Source organism: Perognathus longimembris, chromosome 1 (genome assembly GCF_023159225.1).
Source record: "Perognathus longimembris pacificus isolate PPM17 chromosome 1, ASM2315922v1, whole genome shotgun sequence".
NCBI classification, from domain to species: domain Eukaryota; kingdom Metazoa; phylum Chordata; class Mammalia; order Rodentia; family Heteromyidae; genus Perognathus; species Perognathus longimembris.
The window spans coordinates 15,700,217-15,716,221 of NC_063161.1; the positions used below are offsets into that span (position 1 = coordinate 15,700,217).

Here is a 16,005-nt window from a genome sequence, read left to right on the forward strand (position 1 = left end):
ACAACTTAGTTTCGTCATTATATAAAAAGTGAGAAGCTTAATAAAGAGTCTGAGGATGGAGAAAGTATGAACCAACCTGAAGATGGAGAAGAATCCTCGTAGCAAGATGATAAAAGGTGCACTAACACAGTGGAGACCCAAACTGGAGATCATTGCCATAATACAACTGTGAGGTTATGAGTGTTTGAACTAGACTAGGAAAGAAGAGAAATAAAAAGATAAAGAAAAAGACAAGGAAAGGGAATTTTTTTAAAGAAAGAAAAGGGGAGAAGAGAGGAGAAGCCAGCCGAGGAAGGAGGGAAGGCGAGGAGAAAAAGGGCTGGGGGTGTGGCTCAAGTGAGAACCACCTGCCAAGGAAACACAGGCTGAGTTCAAAATCCCAATACCTATTCCACAAGTAACAACAATAACAATAAAGAAACAAGGAGAACATTCTGGACTTTGGTAAGTAACCAAATACGAAAACAGAAGCTGAAGGAAAAGTCAGGTGTGTCAAAGTTGACAACGTCACAAATTTGCCTGGCATAAATTTTAATAGAAAAGATCTTAATGTTTTCCAAAATATCAAATCAAATCACATAAAATCTCAATAAAATTTTTTTAAAAATCACCATTTGTATCAAGAATGCAAATACCAAAGCATTCAATTTATAATAGATTAAATAGTATAAAATAACATTTTTCCCCTAGTGCCAAACCATGAGCTCAATGAACACCTACGTGACTCAGTCAGTCTTCCTACTAGTTTCAGCTCCTCCCAAGAATGATCCCTGTTAAAACTGTCACAGACATGAAGAGACAGCTCAATAGCTGCCAGAGGAAATTCCTTGTTCTAGGATGAGTCAAAGGGAGGGTGCATAGAACAATTCAGAGATTATTTTTTAACTCTGATATTAGCTGAGGAAGAAATCATTATCATTTCAATAGCTGAATTAATTAGCTTTCATTCTGAAATGGCAACACAATGTTATCACTGTATCATTTAAATATGGGTATATATACTGTATTTATACTTATGCAAATCTATCCATACACATACCTCCGCCTCTATCTTGTTCTTTCTCTTGCATATTCAACAATGCTCATATCAGAAAAGTCATTTGAAAATGAATGGGAAGGAAATTCACTGAGGAACAGAGCTTTCCTGGTAATAAAAGATGAGTAGACAGGGCGGCATTGTCGTCTAGCCAATGCGTGGCACTGGGGAGATTTCTGTGTGACAGGTGAATAGCTGGAGGATGGTACTTGGAATCCCTTAATTCAGTAGAATACTGTGGGTCCCTACTTTTCTGTTCTTTATACAGATGGTACCCACATACAACACCCTAGTCCCTGTGTATAAATACAAGCAAGGGTCAAATACCCAGTGATTGCTATTGGAAGTCACTGGTTTTAGTCTACCCATCACTTTGAATTCAATAACATATTAGTTAATATTTTATTATCTTCAGCCATAAAAAGGGTTTTAATTCAACAAGCCAATTTATGAGTATAATGCTATTTTAAAACTTTAAGGGTTTATATAAACTTTTAAATAGCAACTAACAGAGAGCTGAGTAATGAGAGATCAATATGTCCAATACAGACATATGTCTGAACTTATATAGCACTTACTTTGTGCCAAACACTGTCCTTAAACACTTTGCACATTTAACAAACCAATGAGACAGATATTATTTTTATCTCTTTCTACGGGAAAAGAGAGTAAGTTATACGAAGTTAAACTCTTTAGGGTTCTATAGATAGTGATTGGTAGTAGAACTCTGCTTGACCCTCTGCTTAATAATCTCAGCACCCAGACTTGCTGTTTTTTTTTTTTTTTTTTTTTTTTTTTGGCCAGTCCTGGGCCTTGGACTCAGAGCCTGAGCACTGTCCCTGGCTTCCTTTTGCTCAAGGCTAGCACTCTGCCACTTGAGCTACAGCGCCACTTCTGGCCGTTTTCTGTATATGTGGTGCTGGGGAATCGAACCTAGGGCCTCGTGTATCCGAGGCAGGCACTCTTGCCACTAGGCTATATCCCCAGCCCCAGACTTGCTGTTTTTAATTAATATATTATTCTGTTATTGCAATAGGGACTTTGCATTAAAAAATCTCTTGAGAAATTAATCTAACCAAATTGTACATGCCATGTTATGAGCTCAGCCCATAATAGAAACCTGTTACTTTCTCCAGTTTGAGTCTATGAGTATTGCTCAATTATTTTAAGATGAGCTAAATAAATCAACAGTTTACTGCCATTCATGTATGCTTTGTTCTTGCTACTGTTGCTTTTTTTATTTTCTTTCCATACCAACGAATCTTCTTTTGCTCCTTTTCTGGAAATAAAGTTGAAGCTCTCTAAGATGTTGGAGTATAGATCAATAATTTTAGGGTTGGAGGAGAAAAAGAAGTAATTTTACTGGAAAGAGGCTTGAAGAACTTCCCCCTGAGCCTCACAGGTTCTGTGAGAGGGACCAGCCAAGAGACTCAGGAGAGGTGACAGAGCAAAGCACATTTAAAGCAGACAAAAGAAGGAAAATAATAAGCATTGAAGTAGAAATCAAGGACAGATTTTTTTTTAAGGGCAGGATGTGGAGGTGTGGCTCAATTGGTAGAGCACCAGCTTTAAGCAGGAAAAAAAAAAAAGCACAAGGCCCTGACTTCAAGACCCAGTACTGGTGCACACACACCCACACCCACACTAAAACAGTGGTAATGTATGGGGAATAGCACTCAGCGTATAGTGGATAAGGGATTTTCCCAATGATTCTCCCATTTTAGTATTTGGCTGGGGAATCTTGGCGATCATTGCTTTGACAACATGTAGTCTAAAAAGAGTAGAAAGGAAAAATCCATTGACCCTCTTAACTATATCCCTTACCTTCTAAACTATACCTCTAATAATGCCTCTCTCCTATGCTTATTAAAATGGCTACCTTGTAACAGGTGCATAATACTATTCAATGACTTAATAACAGGAAGAGTTTTTCATTATATGGCTACAACCATGGAGACTAGCTGAACAGAGGTGTAGTAATTATTAAAATAAGAATTTATCAACAAGATAACAATGCTTTAGAGAACTCATTTATAAAGAATAACTGAATTATAACATTATAAAAATGTACCACCCTTTTATCACAACAACTAAGGGATAATAGTAATAACATCAGATTTTATTGAGGATTCACCATTGTCAAGTACTGTATTAATTATTCTATATTCATTAACCTGTTTAACCTTCATGACCACCTTGTAGGCACCTACCTCAAATAGTTGGCCTGACCTTAAATGTATTAGCATTTAGAAAGTCTCAGAACAGTGTCACATATAGTAATCACCGGATACATGTGGTCTATGTTTCTCTTTTTAGCTTTCTACCATCTATCAATCACCTATCTATATAGCATCTATCATCATCATTATCATTTCACCTTCCTCATCACTGTCTTTCTTATTCTCATTTTCCATATGAGGAGTCCAAAGCCCAAGTCTTTAGCTAGGATAACTAGATAGAAAATTTCTACAAGTTGTCTGCTTTCAAAACCTGACTCTGTCTATGATTTCATGACAATTACTATTCAGAAACTGACTGTACCTATGATTTCATAACACTTACTCTATATGGCTTCTATACATATTGAAGGTTTGAACCACCACCTGGTCTCATCTATAACAATTGGACCTGTCAAGTTTATTATGATTATGGTTTAATTTCATAAAATGAGATCTCAGTATCAAACAGGCTCTTAGTAAGTATTAGAAGCAGGACTCCCTGGCTTTCACAAATGTCTAAAAATGAAGGACCTACTGGAAACATTCTACATCTATTCTGTACCAGAGTAGTTTTGATAATTCTGGAAGTTTTCCTACAACTTCAGAGCTAAACCTAATGCTGGTTTCACAAATCTTTTACAGAAATAGCTTCAGCAGAACGATGGGGTCATCTATTCACTCACACAATGCCTTTTGAGAATTCTAGCATTCTTTGTCTGACATGTAGACTCATGGCATTTGAGACAGATGTGACAGATCCTGACCTATGAGGAAATGTGGCCATTTGTAATTTCCAGTCAGATGTGGATGAATTTTGTTGGTTAAGGTTTGAGGATTGAACCAAATTTCATTCTTCCATTAGCACATTTCCATAAGCAGCACTGATAACAGAGAGAAAGAAAGTGCTTGATTTTAATCTAGGTCCAAGCAAATGGTAGTCATTGTCACTCTATATTATGCTTGTGTTCCACAGTTATTACTTTTAAAAATATTGAAAACTGCAATGTCATTGATGCCATAAATATCTGTGACAAAACATCCAGCCAAATTAAAATCTTTCTAGTAGAACTAGAGATGGAAGCCAATGAAATCAGGAAATTGAGCCATGATCTTTGGTTTGTTTCCAAGTTATAAAAATCTTCCACTTGCTTTTGTTGTGTTTTATTTTTTCATGGGTTCCACAGAACTACTTGGCTTGAAATCCAAAAGCAAGAAAGCTGGAAGGAACTTCACATATAATAATCTAATTTAGTCCTCACAAAGACCTTAGAAAATAGATAATATCCTCATTTTGTTGGCTTGCGCTGGAGGTATTACATAGAATAAAGACTTGCTAGCTTGATGTCCACTGCATTGTCCACCTAGTCTATGGTGAGTCTACACAGTACAGGCAGAAAAATTGAGCCTTTCCCAGGCTTCTTTGCAGCTAACTTGGAGGATGATGGGAATCTGCTTTGTTCTCATCCATAACTCAGTATTGCTCCCATGGCTTGTCTCACTGACTCCCCTTCTCCCCAGGAGACCTTCCCAACATTCTCCAGCCCAGAATCAAAATCTAAATATGAAAGCTCACTCCCCCAATCCCTCTGAGGTGATAAGTGCCTGAATTCCTCAAAGCAGATGGGGCAGAGGACTTGCTCAAACAATAGGTTCCTGGAGAAAGACCTGCACCATAAACTCTTTGAACCTCTCCAGCTACCTGGGACCCTGGTCATCACCCATTACTCTACTTAAGCCCCTCAACCCCTGCTCCCAGCATGCCTCCTGTTTCCTGACTCAGGGCACCATGGCTTCCCTCTTCCACTTTCCATTCAAGTTGAATTGGTATGTTGAGTTTGCTTTCTACTCTTTCTTTATTCGAATATCCTATGACTCAGTTTCCTAACTGTGGATAGGATTTAAGTTTTCTCATAGAGATGCTTTTTTTTTTTATAGAGATGCTTTTTGAAAACACTGCAAAGCAGGAGTGAGCCAAGAATATTTATTAACTTAGCACAGCTGGGAAGAGAATGGTTTTGCTTCTGTTGCTTCCATTGTTTCTACTGACAAGCAAGATCCTAGGATTTTGCCATGGCAACATCTTGGTTCCCAAGTGAAGGTATTGACAGAGGACATCGGAAATCTATTGTTTGTACTCAGGTGTGAATTCAGCAGACAAGTCACAGCTTTGAAACTATTCCTTGCAGTGTAGACAGCATCCTGGTCCCTAGATGGCAACTTAGATGACATATTCTGTAGCCAACTGTCCTTGTGAAGGACATAGGAAGAATTCCACCTTCCTCACTGTTCAGAATAACAATGGCCCTGCAGTATGAAACTGGTCATTTTCTCTGGATCTTCTCTATGACCATCTTACACTGATCATCTAATTGCCCTCATTTCTTCTTTGTGCCTATGTTCTGATTAGTAGCAAGAAATATGATTAAGAGATGAAGAGCTATGGTAAAATGGCAAAGATGAACTTAATAGACATGATATATGCCCAGCTTGAGATTGCCAAAGAGAGTTCTGGATGGAGGAGTCAAGCTTGGGATAAACTAATTGTTTAATTAGTAGAAAGTTGTACAAAAGTAGTAGAGCTGGGCACCAATAGCTCGCACCTGTAATCCTAGCTACTGAGGAGCCTGAGATGTGAGGAACATGATTCAAAGCCAATCTGGGCAGGAAAGCCCATGAGACTCTTATCTCCAATGAACTACCAAAAAAAGAAAAGCCAGAAGTAAAGCTTTGACTCAAATGGTAGAGTGCTAGCCTTGAGCAAAAAAGCTCAGGGATAGCACCCAGGCCCTGAGTTCAAGCCCCAGGATTGACACCTAAAAGGAAAAGAAAAGCTAGGAATATTAAACTCAAATTACTGTGCCTTAGTAACATTTGAACAACAAAACCACATAACTAACATTTAATTGTTTTATTGTTTTGTTTAGTTTTGCAAATTTGCTTGTTTTGTGGCATAAAACTCTTTCATTGGATAATATAGTATAAGAAATTTGAATTTTAAAATGTGGGTTTACACTAGAAGAACCTAAGAAATAGCTTTCCTCAAATGTGGTACATATACACAATGGAATTTTATGTCTCTATCAGAAAGAATGACATTGCCCCATTTGTAAGGAAATGGAAGGACTTGGAAAAAATTATACTAAGTGAAGTGAGCCAGACCCAAAGAAACATGGACTCTATGGTCTCCCTTATTGGAATAATTAGCACAGGTTTAGGCAAGTCACAACAGAAGATCACAAGAGCCCAATAGCTATGCCCTTATGATCACATAAGATGATGCTAAGTGAAATGAACTCCATTTTAGGAAAATGATTGTTATATCACAGTTGTAACTACTTTCAACATCCCATGTATATCTGTAGTTTCTACTATTGATGATGTTCGTGTATCACCTTCTTGTGATTGTATCTACACTATCTCTGTAATCTATTCTGAGTGTATGGGAAACAGTGTGTACTGGTATTAGAATTAGGAAATTGAAAGGGAATACCAAAATTGAGAGACAAAGGGTAAAATAAGAGAAACAACAACAAAAGCAATACTTGCAAAACTGTTTGGTGTAAGTGAACTGAACACCTCAGGGGGGGAAAAGGGGAGGGGGGAGCGGGGTATGAGGGACAAGGTAACAAACAGTACAAGAAATGTATCCAATGCCTAACGTATGAAACTGTAACCTCTCTGTACATCAGTTTTATAATAAAAATTAAAAAAATAGTTGCACCACACACACAAAAAAAAAGAAATAGCTTTCCTCAAGGAATCCCCATCTATAGCTCAGGTCTGAGAAATTCTATATTACAAGAGTACTTTCTATCTCAGCAGTTCTCCCATAGGGTGATATTTGTTCACAAGGTGACATTTAACCATGCTTGTAAACACTTTTCGGTTGTCACAACTTTAGGACTGTTAGCCTGTACTGTGATACCCTAGTTATACTTCCCACTACAGCTCAGATGGCGACAATGCCACCCAAACCAGATTTTTCCATTTCTGTGAAGATTCATGATTTTTTTTTCTTGCCCAAGTTGGCCTACAAATATAACCTTCCCAAGTCTCCATCTCCCAAGAAGCTAGTGCCACCAGTGCCCTGATACTTTGTAAAAAATTTAAAAATAGTTATTAATCTTTGCAGGGCTAGCAACTATTTTTCCCACAGTATAGTGTGTCTTTTTACTTTGTTCACTGTCTCTTTTGCTGTAAACTCATTTGTCAATCTTTAATTTGACATAAACTCCCATGTCTATCTTTTGTTTCCTATACATTTAGAATCCCACCCTCAAAAGCACTGCTTGTACCAATACCTTGAAGCGTGCCCTCTGTATTTTCTGCTAATAGTGGAATAGCTTCTAATCTCTTCCATTGAGGCCTTTGATATTTTTTGATTGGATTTTTTGTCATTGTTGTTGTTCCTAATTCCTCTAGTACTATATTGAAGAAGAATGGTGAATGTGAGCTTGTTATTTCCCAGACCTTAGAAGAAACTCTTACAGCTTTTCCCCATTCCACTACGACATTGCTTATCACGTGACCTTTATTATTTTGATGCACACTCCCCAAATAAACATATAAATGTATTGGCCCACACTACATTTTCCTATGATTTTACCAATGTATTGTCTGTACCCTCACTGGGAGAATAATTACCTAGGCTTTGAGTAACTTCATATTCTCTGGGCTAAGTTTTAGCCATTTTACCTACACCTCAATCTTGTAAAGAATATAGGAAGCGAGAGGAACATAAAAGGAGAAAGTGTGAAGTTATTTGGAAAAAGGAAAAGCCAGGTCAAGGTAATTTTAATGAATGTAGTAAACATTTAACAAAGAGAAAGCTGTCCATCCAAAGCCACTTACCCTTGCATCCCTCACAGGTCAGGGCATTGTAATGGTATCCAGATGCCCGGTCTCCACACACAACACACAGCTCATCCCCTTTGATTCTCCCTGTGGATGCACCCATCCGGGGCTTCTTTATTACAGGCATCTCTGCCACTTCAGTCTCTCCCTGGTACAGGGTCTCAGCTGGCATTCGCCTGAGTTCATATATTCCAGGGGAGTACCACTCTTCTGGCTGCTGGGGGTAGAAACCCAGGTTGGGATAATAGGATGATGAGGAAATCTGAGATTGAACTTGGGGAAAGGAAACGTTGTTGTATTGTGCATATGGTTCCACATCCAGATTCTGTCCCAGGGGACCTGCCACTTGTTCTGTTAGCACACCTGTACAGAAGGGACAACAAACCTGATCAGTGTCATCATTCTAGAAATTATAGCAGTCGTTTAGCATGATGGTTAGGAGTATGAGCTCTAATACTGAAACACCTATAACTATGTAAACCATAAAGTATATACATATAGATTATAAAAGTATATTTAACAACATAAAATTGCCTTTAAAATACATGTGTATATAGGTATTTAAATGACATTTTATAAGCTCTGAAAAATACCTGCCACTTTGGAGGATAAACCACAGACATATCACTAATATGTAATAAGAACCTATGGAAATGGAAAAAGGATGTGAATAGGTTTTAAAATATAAATACAAATGGCTTATAGACATACAAAATGTATTTCACTTTACCAGTAATTAAATTCAAATCCAAGCTACCATTTTAACCATCCCCATAGAACTATCTTAACCATTTTTAAAATAAATTGTTTTATTGAATGTCAACTCCTCTGTACAACTGCTCTGAGGAGTTTGTGGCCGGAACCACAGTGGACCCAAGCCAGAAAATCAGGTTCACACAATAACAATGGCACTTTCCTGTGATCGTAAGTTTCAGATGCTCCTGAGAGAAGAGTTCAGGTTCCTTCCTGGTTTAAATTCCTGATTTACTGTGGCCAAGCACAGCAAATAGTTAATGACTATTTTTTTAAGTCAATGGAAAAATTGCTTTTCTATCTTTCTTACTTTCTGGTTTCCTGGATGATGATACAACTCCATTTTCGCTGAGCTGGTCACTGGGCCTTTGTGATATGGGTGCCTCCCTCCACCTTGTCAGCTGATGGCCTCCTCTTTGTGTCTTGCCCCAGTTCCACCCAGGGGTGAAATTACTCTCTCCTACCCTCTGTACACACCTCCAGCACAATGCTTATCAGAATCACGTATAATAATTTTTATTTGTTCACAGGCTTATCGTCTGTGCTTCTCAACTTGAACTTGTATGAAAAATTGGTTGAGAGTGCACGGTCAAGTGGATGAATCTGGACTCGATTCACCTGAAGCTTGTTAAATGTCTGAACTTGGGCAGGGCACTAAACTTCTTTAAAACTTAGTTTCTTCCTCTATAAAATTGGGATAATGCAAACACTTATGTCAGAGGTTGCAACGAAGCTGAACAAAGACACAGAATGTAAACTGCACAGCGCCTGACTTACATTTTTGTTATTGTACTATAATAGCCTGTGAACTCTTTGGGGGGAAAAAGTCGATTATATTCCCTTAAAAAATCATTTCCAAAATTATACTAAGTGAAGTGAGCCAGACCCAAAGAAACATGGACTCTATGGTCTCCCTCATAGGGAATAATTAGCACAGGTTTAGGCAAGTCACAACAGAGGATCACAAGAGCCCCCAATAGCTATACCCTTTTGATCACATAAGATGATGCTAAGTGAAATGAAGTCCATTTTATGGAAATGATTGTTATATCACAGTTGTAACTACTTTCAACATCCCATGTGTATCTGTAGTTTCCACTATTGATGATGTTCTTGTATCACCTTCTTGTGATTGTATCTATACTATCTCTGTAATCTTATCTGAGTATATTGGAAACCGTGTATACTGGTATTAGAATTAGGAAATTGAAAGGGAATACCAAAATTGAGAGACAAAGGGTAAAATAAGAGAAACAACAACAAAAGCAATACTTGCAAAACTGTTTGGTGTAAGTGAACTGAACACCTCAGGGGGGGAAAGGGGAGGGGGGAGGGAGGTATGAGGGACAAGGTAACAAACAGTACAAGAAATGTATCCAATGCCTAACGTATGAAACTGCAACCTCTCTGTACATCAGTTTTATAATAAAAACTTTAAAAAAAGTCTCACCAAATTAAAAAAAAATCATTCCCAGCACTTGACACAATGCCCAACATACAGAAGATATTTAATAAATGTATGTTAAAATTGGAGGGGATGGGAAATTTGCTTTCCTAGCCTTTTAATTTCCATTTCTGAATATGGTTCCAAATGTCACAGTTGAACAAAAGTATGAACAAAATTATGAACATGTTAATAATGACAACTCTTGTCAAGATGATTAAAATTTCTTTTTTGGTGGAAATATTCAAAAGATGAGTCTCTGTTTTGAGAAAAGTATTCAATATGTTTTGATATTTAGAATATATTCTCTTTTAATTATAACTTATATTTTGATAGAGATTTAGATTCAAACTAAATCTTAACTCTTTATCTGATTCACCAGAGACTGTGGGAGGAAACTTGCTGTGAATCTAATGCATCAAATTCATGTTTCTTACCTTATAGTTATTTTTTTCTTACCAAATCTTACAGTATCAAATACATCTTATAATACAACCCCTATTACACAAGTAACTGAATACAATTTCTGTGAAATAATATTTATATTCACTTCTGATGGGGCATATATCTGTCACTCCTTTCATTCTATTTCAGATTTTAAAGCTGGTCACAAACCTCTAAATAGATTTTACTATCCAACTAGACCTGTGGCTCACCGTTCTTAGAACACAGCATATACTTTTTCAAGTATCTATTGGCTATAATAATGTTAACATTTGACTTGAAAAGATTGTGTTAATTTAATCTAATAATCGATGAGAAATTTTAGGGGAAATATAATTAATCCCAATAAAATACTCATCTACTTAGAATATTACCATCATCCCTACCTCCTGATCTAGTCTTGAGGGTCTAATAGCCACTCTGACAAGATCTGTGGCTAGAAACTCAAACAAAAGACCCCATGTTTTCACAGCCCAGTTGAAGAAGCTTGAGTCAGAGCACCTGTGAATCATGTCCTACCTTTAGCAGGCTTCATGCTCATCATTTCTGTGACAAATCCTGAAGATGTGTGGCTGTTATGAGAACTAATCTGAATCGGATTTTCTAAGCCCTGAAACTGCATTACCATTCTTAGCTTATTCACAGCAACTGAAAATGAGACTAGGTAAGAAGTGAGAGAGGCCAGAGGTTGTATGGTTTACTGATTAACTTCATTACAGAGCAGAATATTTGTAAATGTTTATGAGAAAAGTCCTCAATGCCAGATTGCCTAGTAAGCTGGAAACCAGTGTCTTAGATAAACATTATTTTGGAGAGCATTTTTCCAGCTTAAGAACTTTGTGAAGATGACTTTCTGTCCAGTGTCTTTAAAACTGGACTTGGAGGTCATAATGACATGTATGAGGTCTTAATATTGATATTTGTCCCTACCAGAAGGCAAGAGAATGATAAAATTCTGCAATATTAGAAAGCACTAAAGAACAGTGTTTTCCAGCTTGAGGTCTGGAAACTTTCTGAGCTAGGTTTGTATCCAGTGTTGTACATTGAATCATGTCCTACCTACAATGAGATTCATACGGTGAAGTTTAACCCCCAGAACCTTGATTTGGAGGTAAGGTCCTTATAGAGTAACTTTATATATATAAAGGTAATTAAATTAAAAGGAGAATTAGGGTCTGTGGTAAGGAAACAGATGATAGCCATTGACAAACTAAAGAGGAAAAGTCTTCAACAGATTCTTCCCTCACACCCTCAGATTTCTGGTCTCCAGAACTGTGCCAGAAAACATTTTTTTGTTGTTTAAACCACCCATATTCTGGTTCTTTCTTACAGCAACTCTAATAAACTAATACATGTAGTCGTTTTCAATATTAACTAGCTCTATGGATCATGAAATAAATCCCTAAACCTTATTCTATCTTGATTTCCTTATCTACAAAAATGGCACTGATAATTACACAATGGGTTAAATAATATTAATAAAATGCTTAACATGTTGCAGCTTGCAACATAAAATAATTCCAATTCTTATCCTAGAGTTTAATTTCTGAACACCAAGTTTAAGTCTGTTGGCTTCTTTTTGAAGAGAAGGCTTTGGAGAGGATTCAGTAGTTTCAGGATTGAATTTAGGCAAAAGACACACTGTAACCTTAGGCAAGCCCCTTAGCTCTTGTGGGCCTTATGTGTCTACATTAACAGATGGTAAGGCCTACATAATAATTCTTGCCCTACTTCCCCCATAGGCCTGTTATGAAGATAAAATGAGACAGTAAACATGAAAGCAATTTTAAGAGGCAAAGGTGACATGTGAATGTAGTAATTGCTAACCCATCTCATTAGCCTTTACAAGTGTACAAAGTAGATTCATAGCATTATCTCATTGGGTGCTCACTTGTAGCTTTTCAGGAAGCTGTTATTTTATGCTCCCCCACAATCTTCCACCTTATTTTACACAGAGGGAAGAGCAGCTCAGTGAGATTAAGTAATTTGTGTATAGTTACCTAGATCACAGGGGATGAAGCAGGAATTTAAATACACAAACTCCCACTCAGAATTCTATGGTTACAAAATTGGGGCATACAGGCTCCCATTTCCAAGAAAGAAGAAGAGTGATGTGTTTTGACTTAGAAGTTTCAATCAAAGGTCATCAGTTGCAAGCTGTTCTCAGTTTAGTTCTGACTTCATTCTCCTTGCCTCAGAGCTATGCTTGCCCTGAGAGAATCTTAGGTTGAAGAGCTACTAAGAGATATGAACCAAGACAAACAACCTCCACCTTCCTACTTCAAGAATTCTCTACTCAATTTCTCACTGGTCAACATAAATATCTATCTATTGCCCTCAGAAACATCTACACTAGATAAGAAATGGACAGGACTGGGAAGGATGATTTAGCAGAGTCAGGAAACACTTGTTACTGAGTAAAACTCACAGAATGTTCTTAACAGAAGATAGTCTGGATCGTTCTGTATGAACTGCCTCATATTATTTTTCATCTACTATTTCTTCCATGAAAAACTAGGCTGTCTGAAATTATACCAGTCACAATGTTAAGTGGTTGAATATCACACATATACAGTGGATACTTTCTCAGACAAAGTAAATGTAGAATAATCTCCATCATCACATCGAGTTCTGGACAGCACTAGTGCAGATGGTACTTGGGAATAATGTGACTAGTAGACCGATGGTAGTGAGTTGGTCGTTAGCTATGAAGGCATGGGAAAGGGAAGTCATAGAGCAAATGTTGGAAATGGTTTTCTGAATGCTATCTTTGAGAAGAGAAATGGACAATGAGCCTTTGATAGGATTTCATTGCATTGATGTTCTTCACTGAGAAGGTAAACAAGAGTGTTTTCTTAGCCAGGTGCTTTAGATATTCAAACCTAATTCCTCATCCTGGTTGTATTTTTTTTTATCTACATACCATATATGGACTGATAAACAGGTTGTTTAACATCTTTAAATTTCCATTTCCTCACTATGAAAGAACAATAGTAATGGCAGATACCTAATAAGAACACTGTGAGAATCAGTTGATATTAATGGCAAGTAGAATACAGGTACTTTCAAACTGTGTGGCATTCTTCCGAAAACTTCATGAAATGAAGCAAGTAGCTTACACAAAGTTAAGGAATTTGCCCATGAGCACAGCTAGAAGATAGCAGAAAAATGAGCCTGAAAGCCAGATACTGGTGCCTCACACCTGTAATCCTAGCTACTCAGGAGGCTGAGATCTGAGGATTGTAGTTCAAAGCTAGCCAGGGCAGGAAAGTCTGTGAGACTATCTCCAATAAGTTACTCAGAAAAAGGCCAGAAGTGGCACTGTGGCTCAAGTGGTAGAACACTAGCTTTGAGCAAAAGGAGCTCAGGGACAACACCCAGGACCTGAGTTCAAACCCTAGGACCAGCATACACCCACATCCACCTCCACACCCCACATACACACACCCCAGGCAGTCTACTAAAAAATCTAAAATGTACTTAGTATGCTGATTAACACATTAAAAAACTGAAGAAATGGATATTAGCCCAATATTTCTTATCAAGGTAAATTTGCAATCTGCTTTCATTCTTCCTCAATGTAGTGACCCTGAGAATCACTTTGTTAGCATACTAGGTGAAGATCTAAGTCCTACCATGCAGTGGAATCACCTACCAGCTGGCCAATGTGACTGGAATTCTCTATCTCATTATACACTTACTGAACTATGAATGTCCTAGCTAAAAGAAGCAGTAATCTATTTTTGTAATAAGAAAAGACTCAATGTGCCTTTCCTTCTCCATTTCCTTACTCCACCAACAAAAAGATCAGATAGGAGATTGAGAGAATAAATACATAAAGTAACCCACAGGGGATTAACAGAAACCTGAATCTTCTTAGCCTTTTTGGAAAAGAAATGGCAGTAACAAAACATTTCAAGTACGCTAAAATAAAGCTCCATTTTGTTTAAGCCAATGATAGCTTTCCATCCTCCGGCAACTTGCTGCTTTAATTCACCCAATAGGTCAGAACTGCACTCACTTGAGCTGAACACAATGAGATGGAAAACTACTTGAAATCAAATGCCAGAAATACTTTACAAAATTTCATCTCAAGATTTTTAATTGTATGTCAAAACATCTGGATGAGTCTGTAACATCTGGACGGTTCTTTTAATTTAAGAATAGTATCTTCCAATAAAAACAAATATACACAGAAACAGTGGGTATAAATAGCTGAGTGACACACAAAAGTAAGGATAAATAGTTCAGAGAAATGGAACATAGATGAATAAGATTATATGGAATTCACCTCGTGCCACTTGCTGGACTTCATCTAGAATGGAGCTTTGGAGAAACTATTAGGTACAATACTGCAAATAATATAATAGTACACACCTGTAATCCCAGCTCTTGGGAGGCTAAGGAAGGAGAATCAAAAATTTGAGGCCAACCTGGGCTACATATTTAGATACTGTCTTAAAAAAAAAAAACAAAGCAAAACAAACCAACAAAAAGTTATAGATTGTTATTATATATAAATATATATGTATATATATATATAAAACTTTAAAGATGTTAGCAGTTCTATAATGCCAAGATGATATAGAACATGTGCTTCCTTCTTTAGGGCACCCAGAAGTTTATTTACATATTGTTGATTCTTGTGTGGGCTCCTTGAAAAATTCTTTGCACTTAACAATGCAAAGATAAACAGTACTTCCTTCTTTTAATGAGTGGTGTAGTGTTTATCATTTCAACAGTTTAAAATGTAACAAGTGCCTTTCAAATTCTAAATTAATCATATGTTTTTAATCTCATACAAATGACAGAGCACTTTCCCACACAGCCTAATCTTTCTCTCCAGTAAAGCTATGAAATGTCATCACCTCTATTTTATGGAGAACAAAACTAAAATCCAGAGGGTCACTTACCTTTGAGACTTGACTTACAGCAATTTGATTTCATTTCCTCACTCACATTGGTGAGCTTTCCCCAATATTATGGAGCTAAACAAATTGCCCTACTCTGGGAACTCTGGACATAGGAGCATTAATTTTTACTTCCTACTTCCTCTGGCTTATTCTGTTCTACTAGCAGAATGCTTGGCCTATTTACTCTTTAAAGCCAAGTGATTTTTTTTTAAAGTTTTTAAACCATGTTGGCTAAAAGGAAGTATATAGGTTTTGATTACTATACCACCTCCTTCCCTATTCACTATGTCAAACTGTGGGAAGCCATGAACTTTGTCATTATTGCTTTATGTTATGCATTAA

General features: G+C 37.2%; 1 protein-coding gene across 2 annotated transcripts in view; it reads right to left on the reverse strand.

Annotated features, from left to right (window-relative positions):
- Positions 1-11,399, reverse strand: part of Nr1h4 (nuclear receptor subfamily 1 group H member 4) — a 36,845-nt gene extending 25,446 nt beyond the window's left edge. For both annotated transcript variants that reach the window (XM_048357444.1, XM_048357435.1), the window contains exons 1-2: positions 11,270-11,399; positions 8,107-8,472 (exon numbers count right to left, since the gene is read on the reverse strand). In XM_048357444.1, the coding sequence (XP_048213401.1) occupies positions 8,107-8,472; positions 11,270-11,378 (475 nt within the window). In that variant the 5' untranslated portion in view covers positions 11,379-11,399. The remainder of the gene's footprint in view (positions 1-8,106; positions 8,473-11,269) is intronic.
- Positions 11,400-16,005: the final 4,606 nt, after the last annotated feature.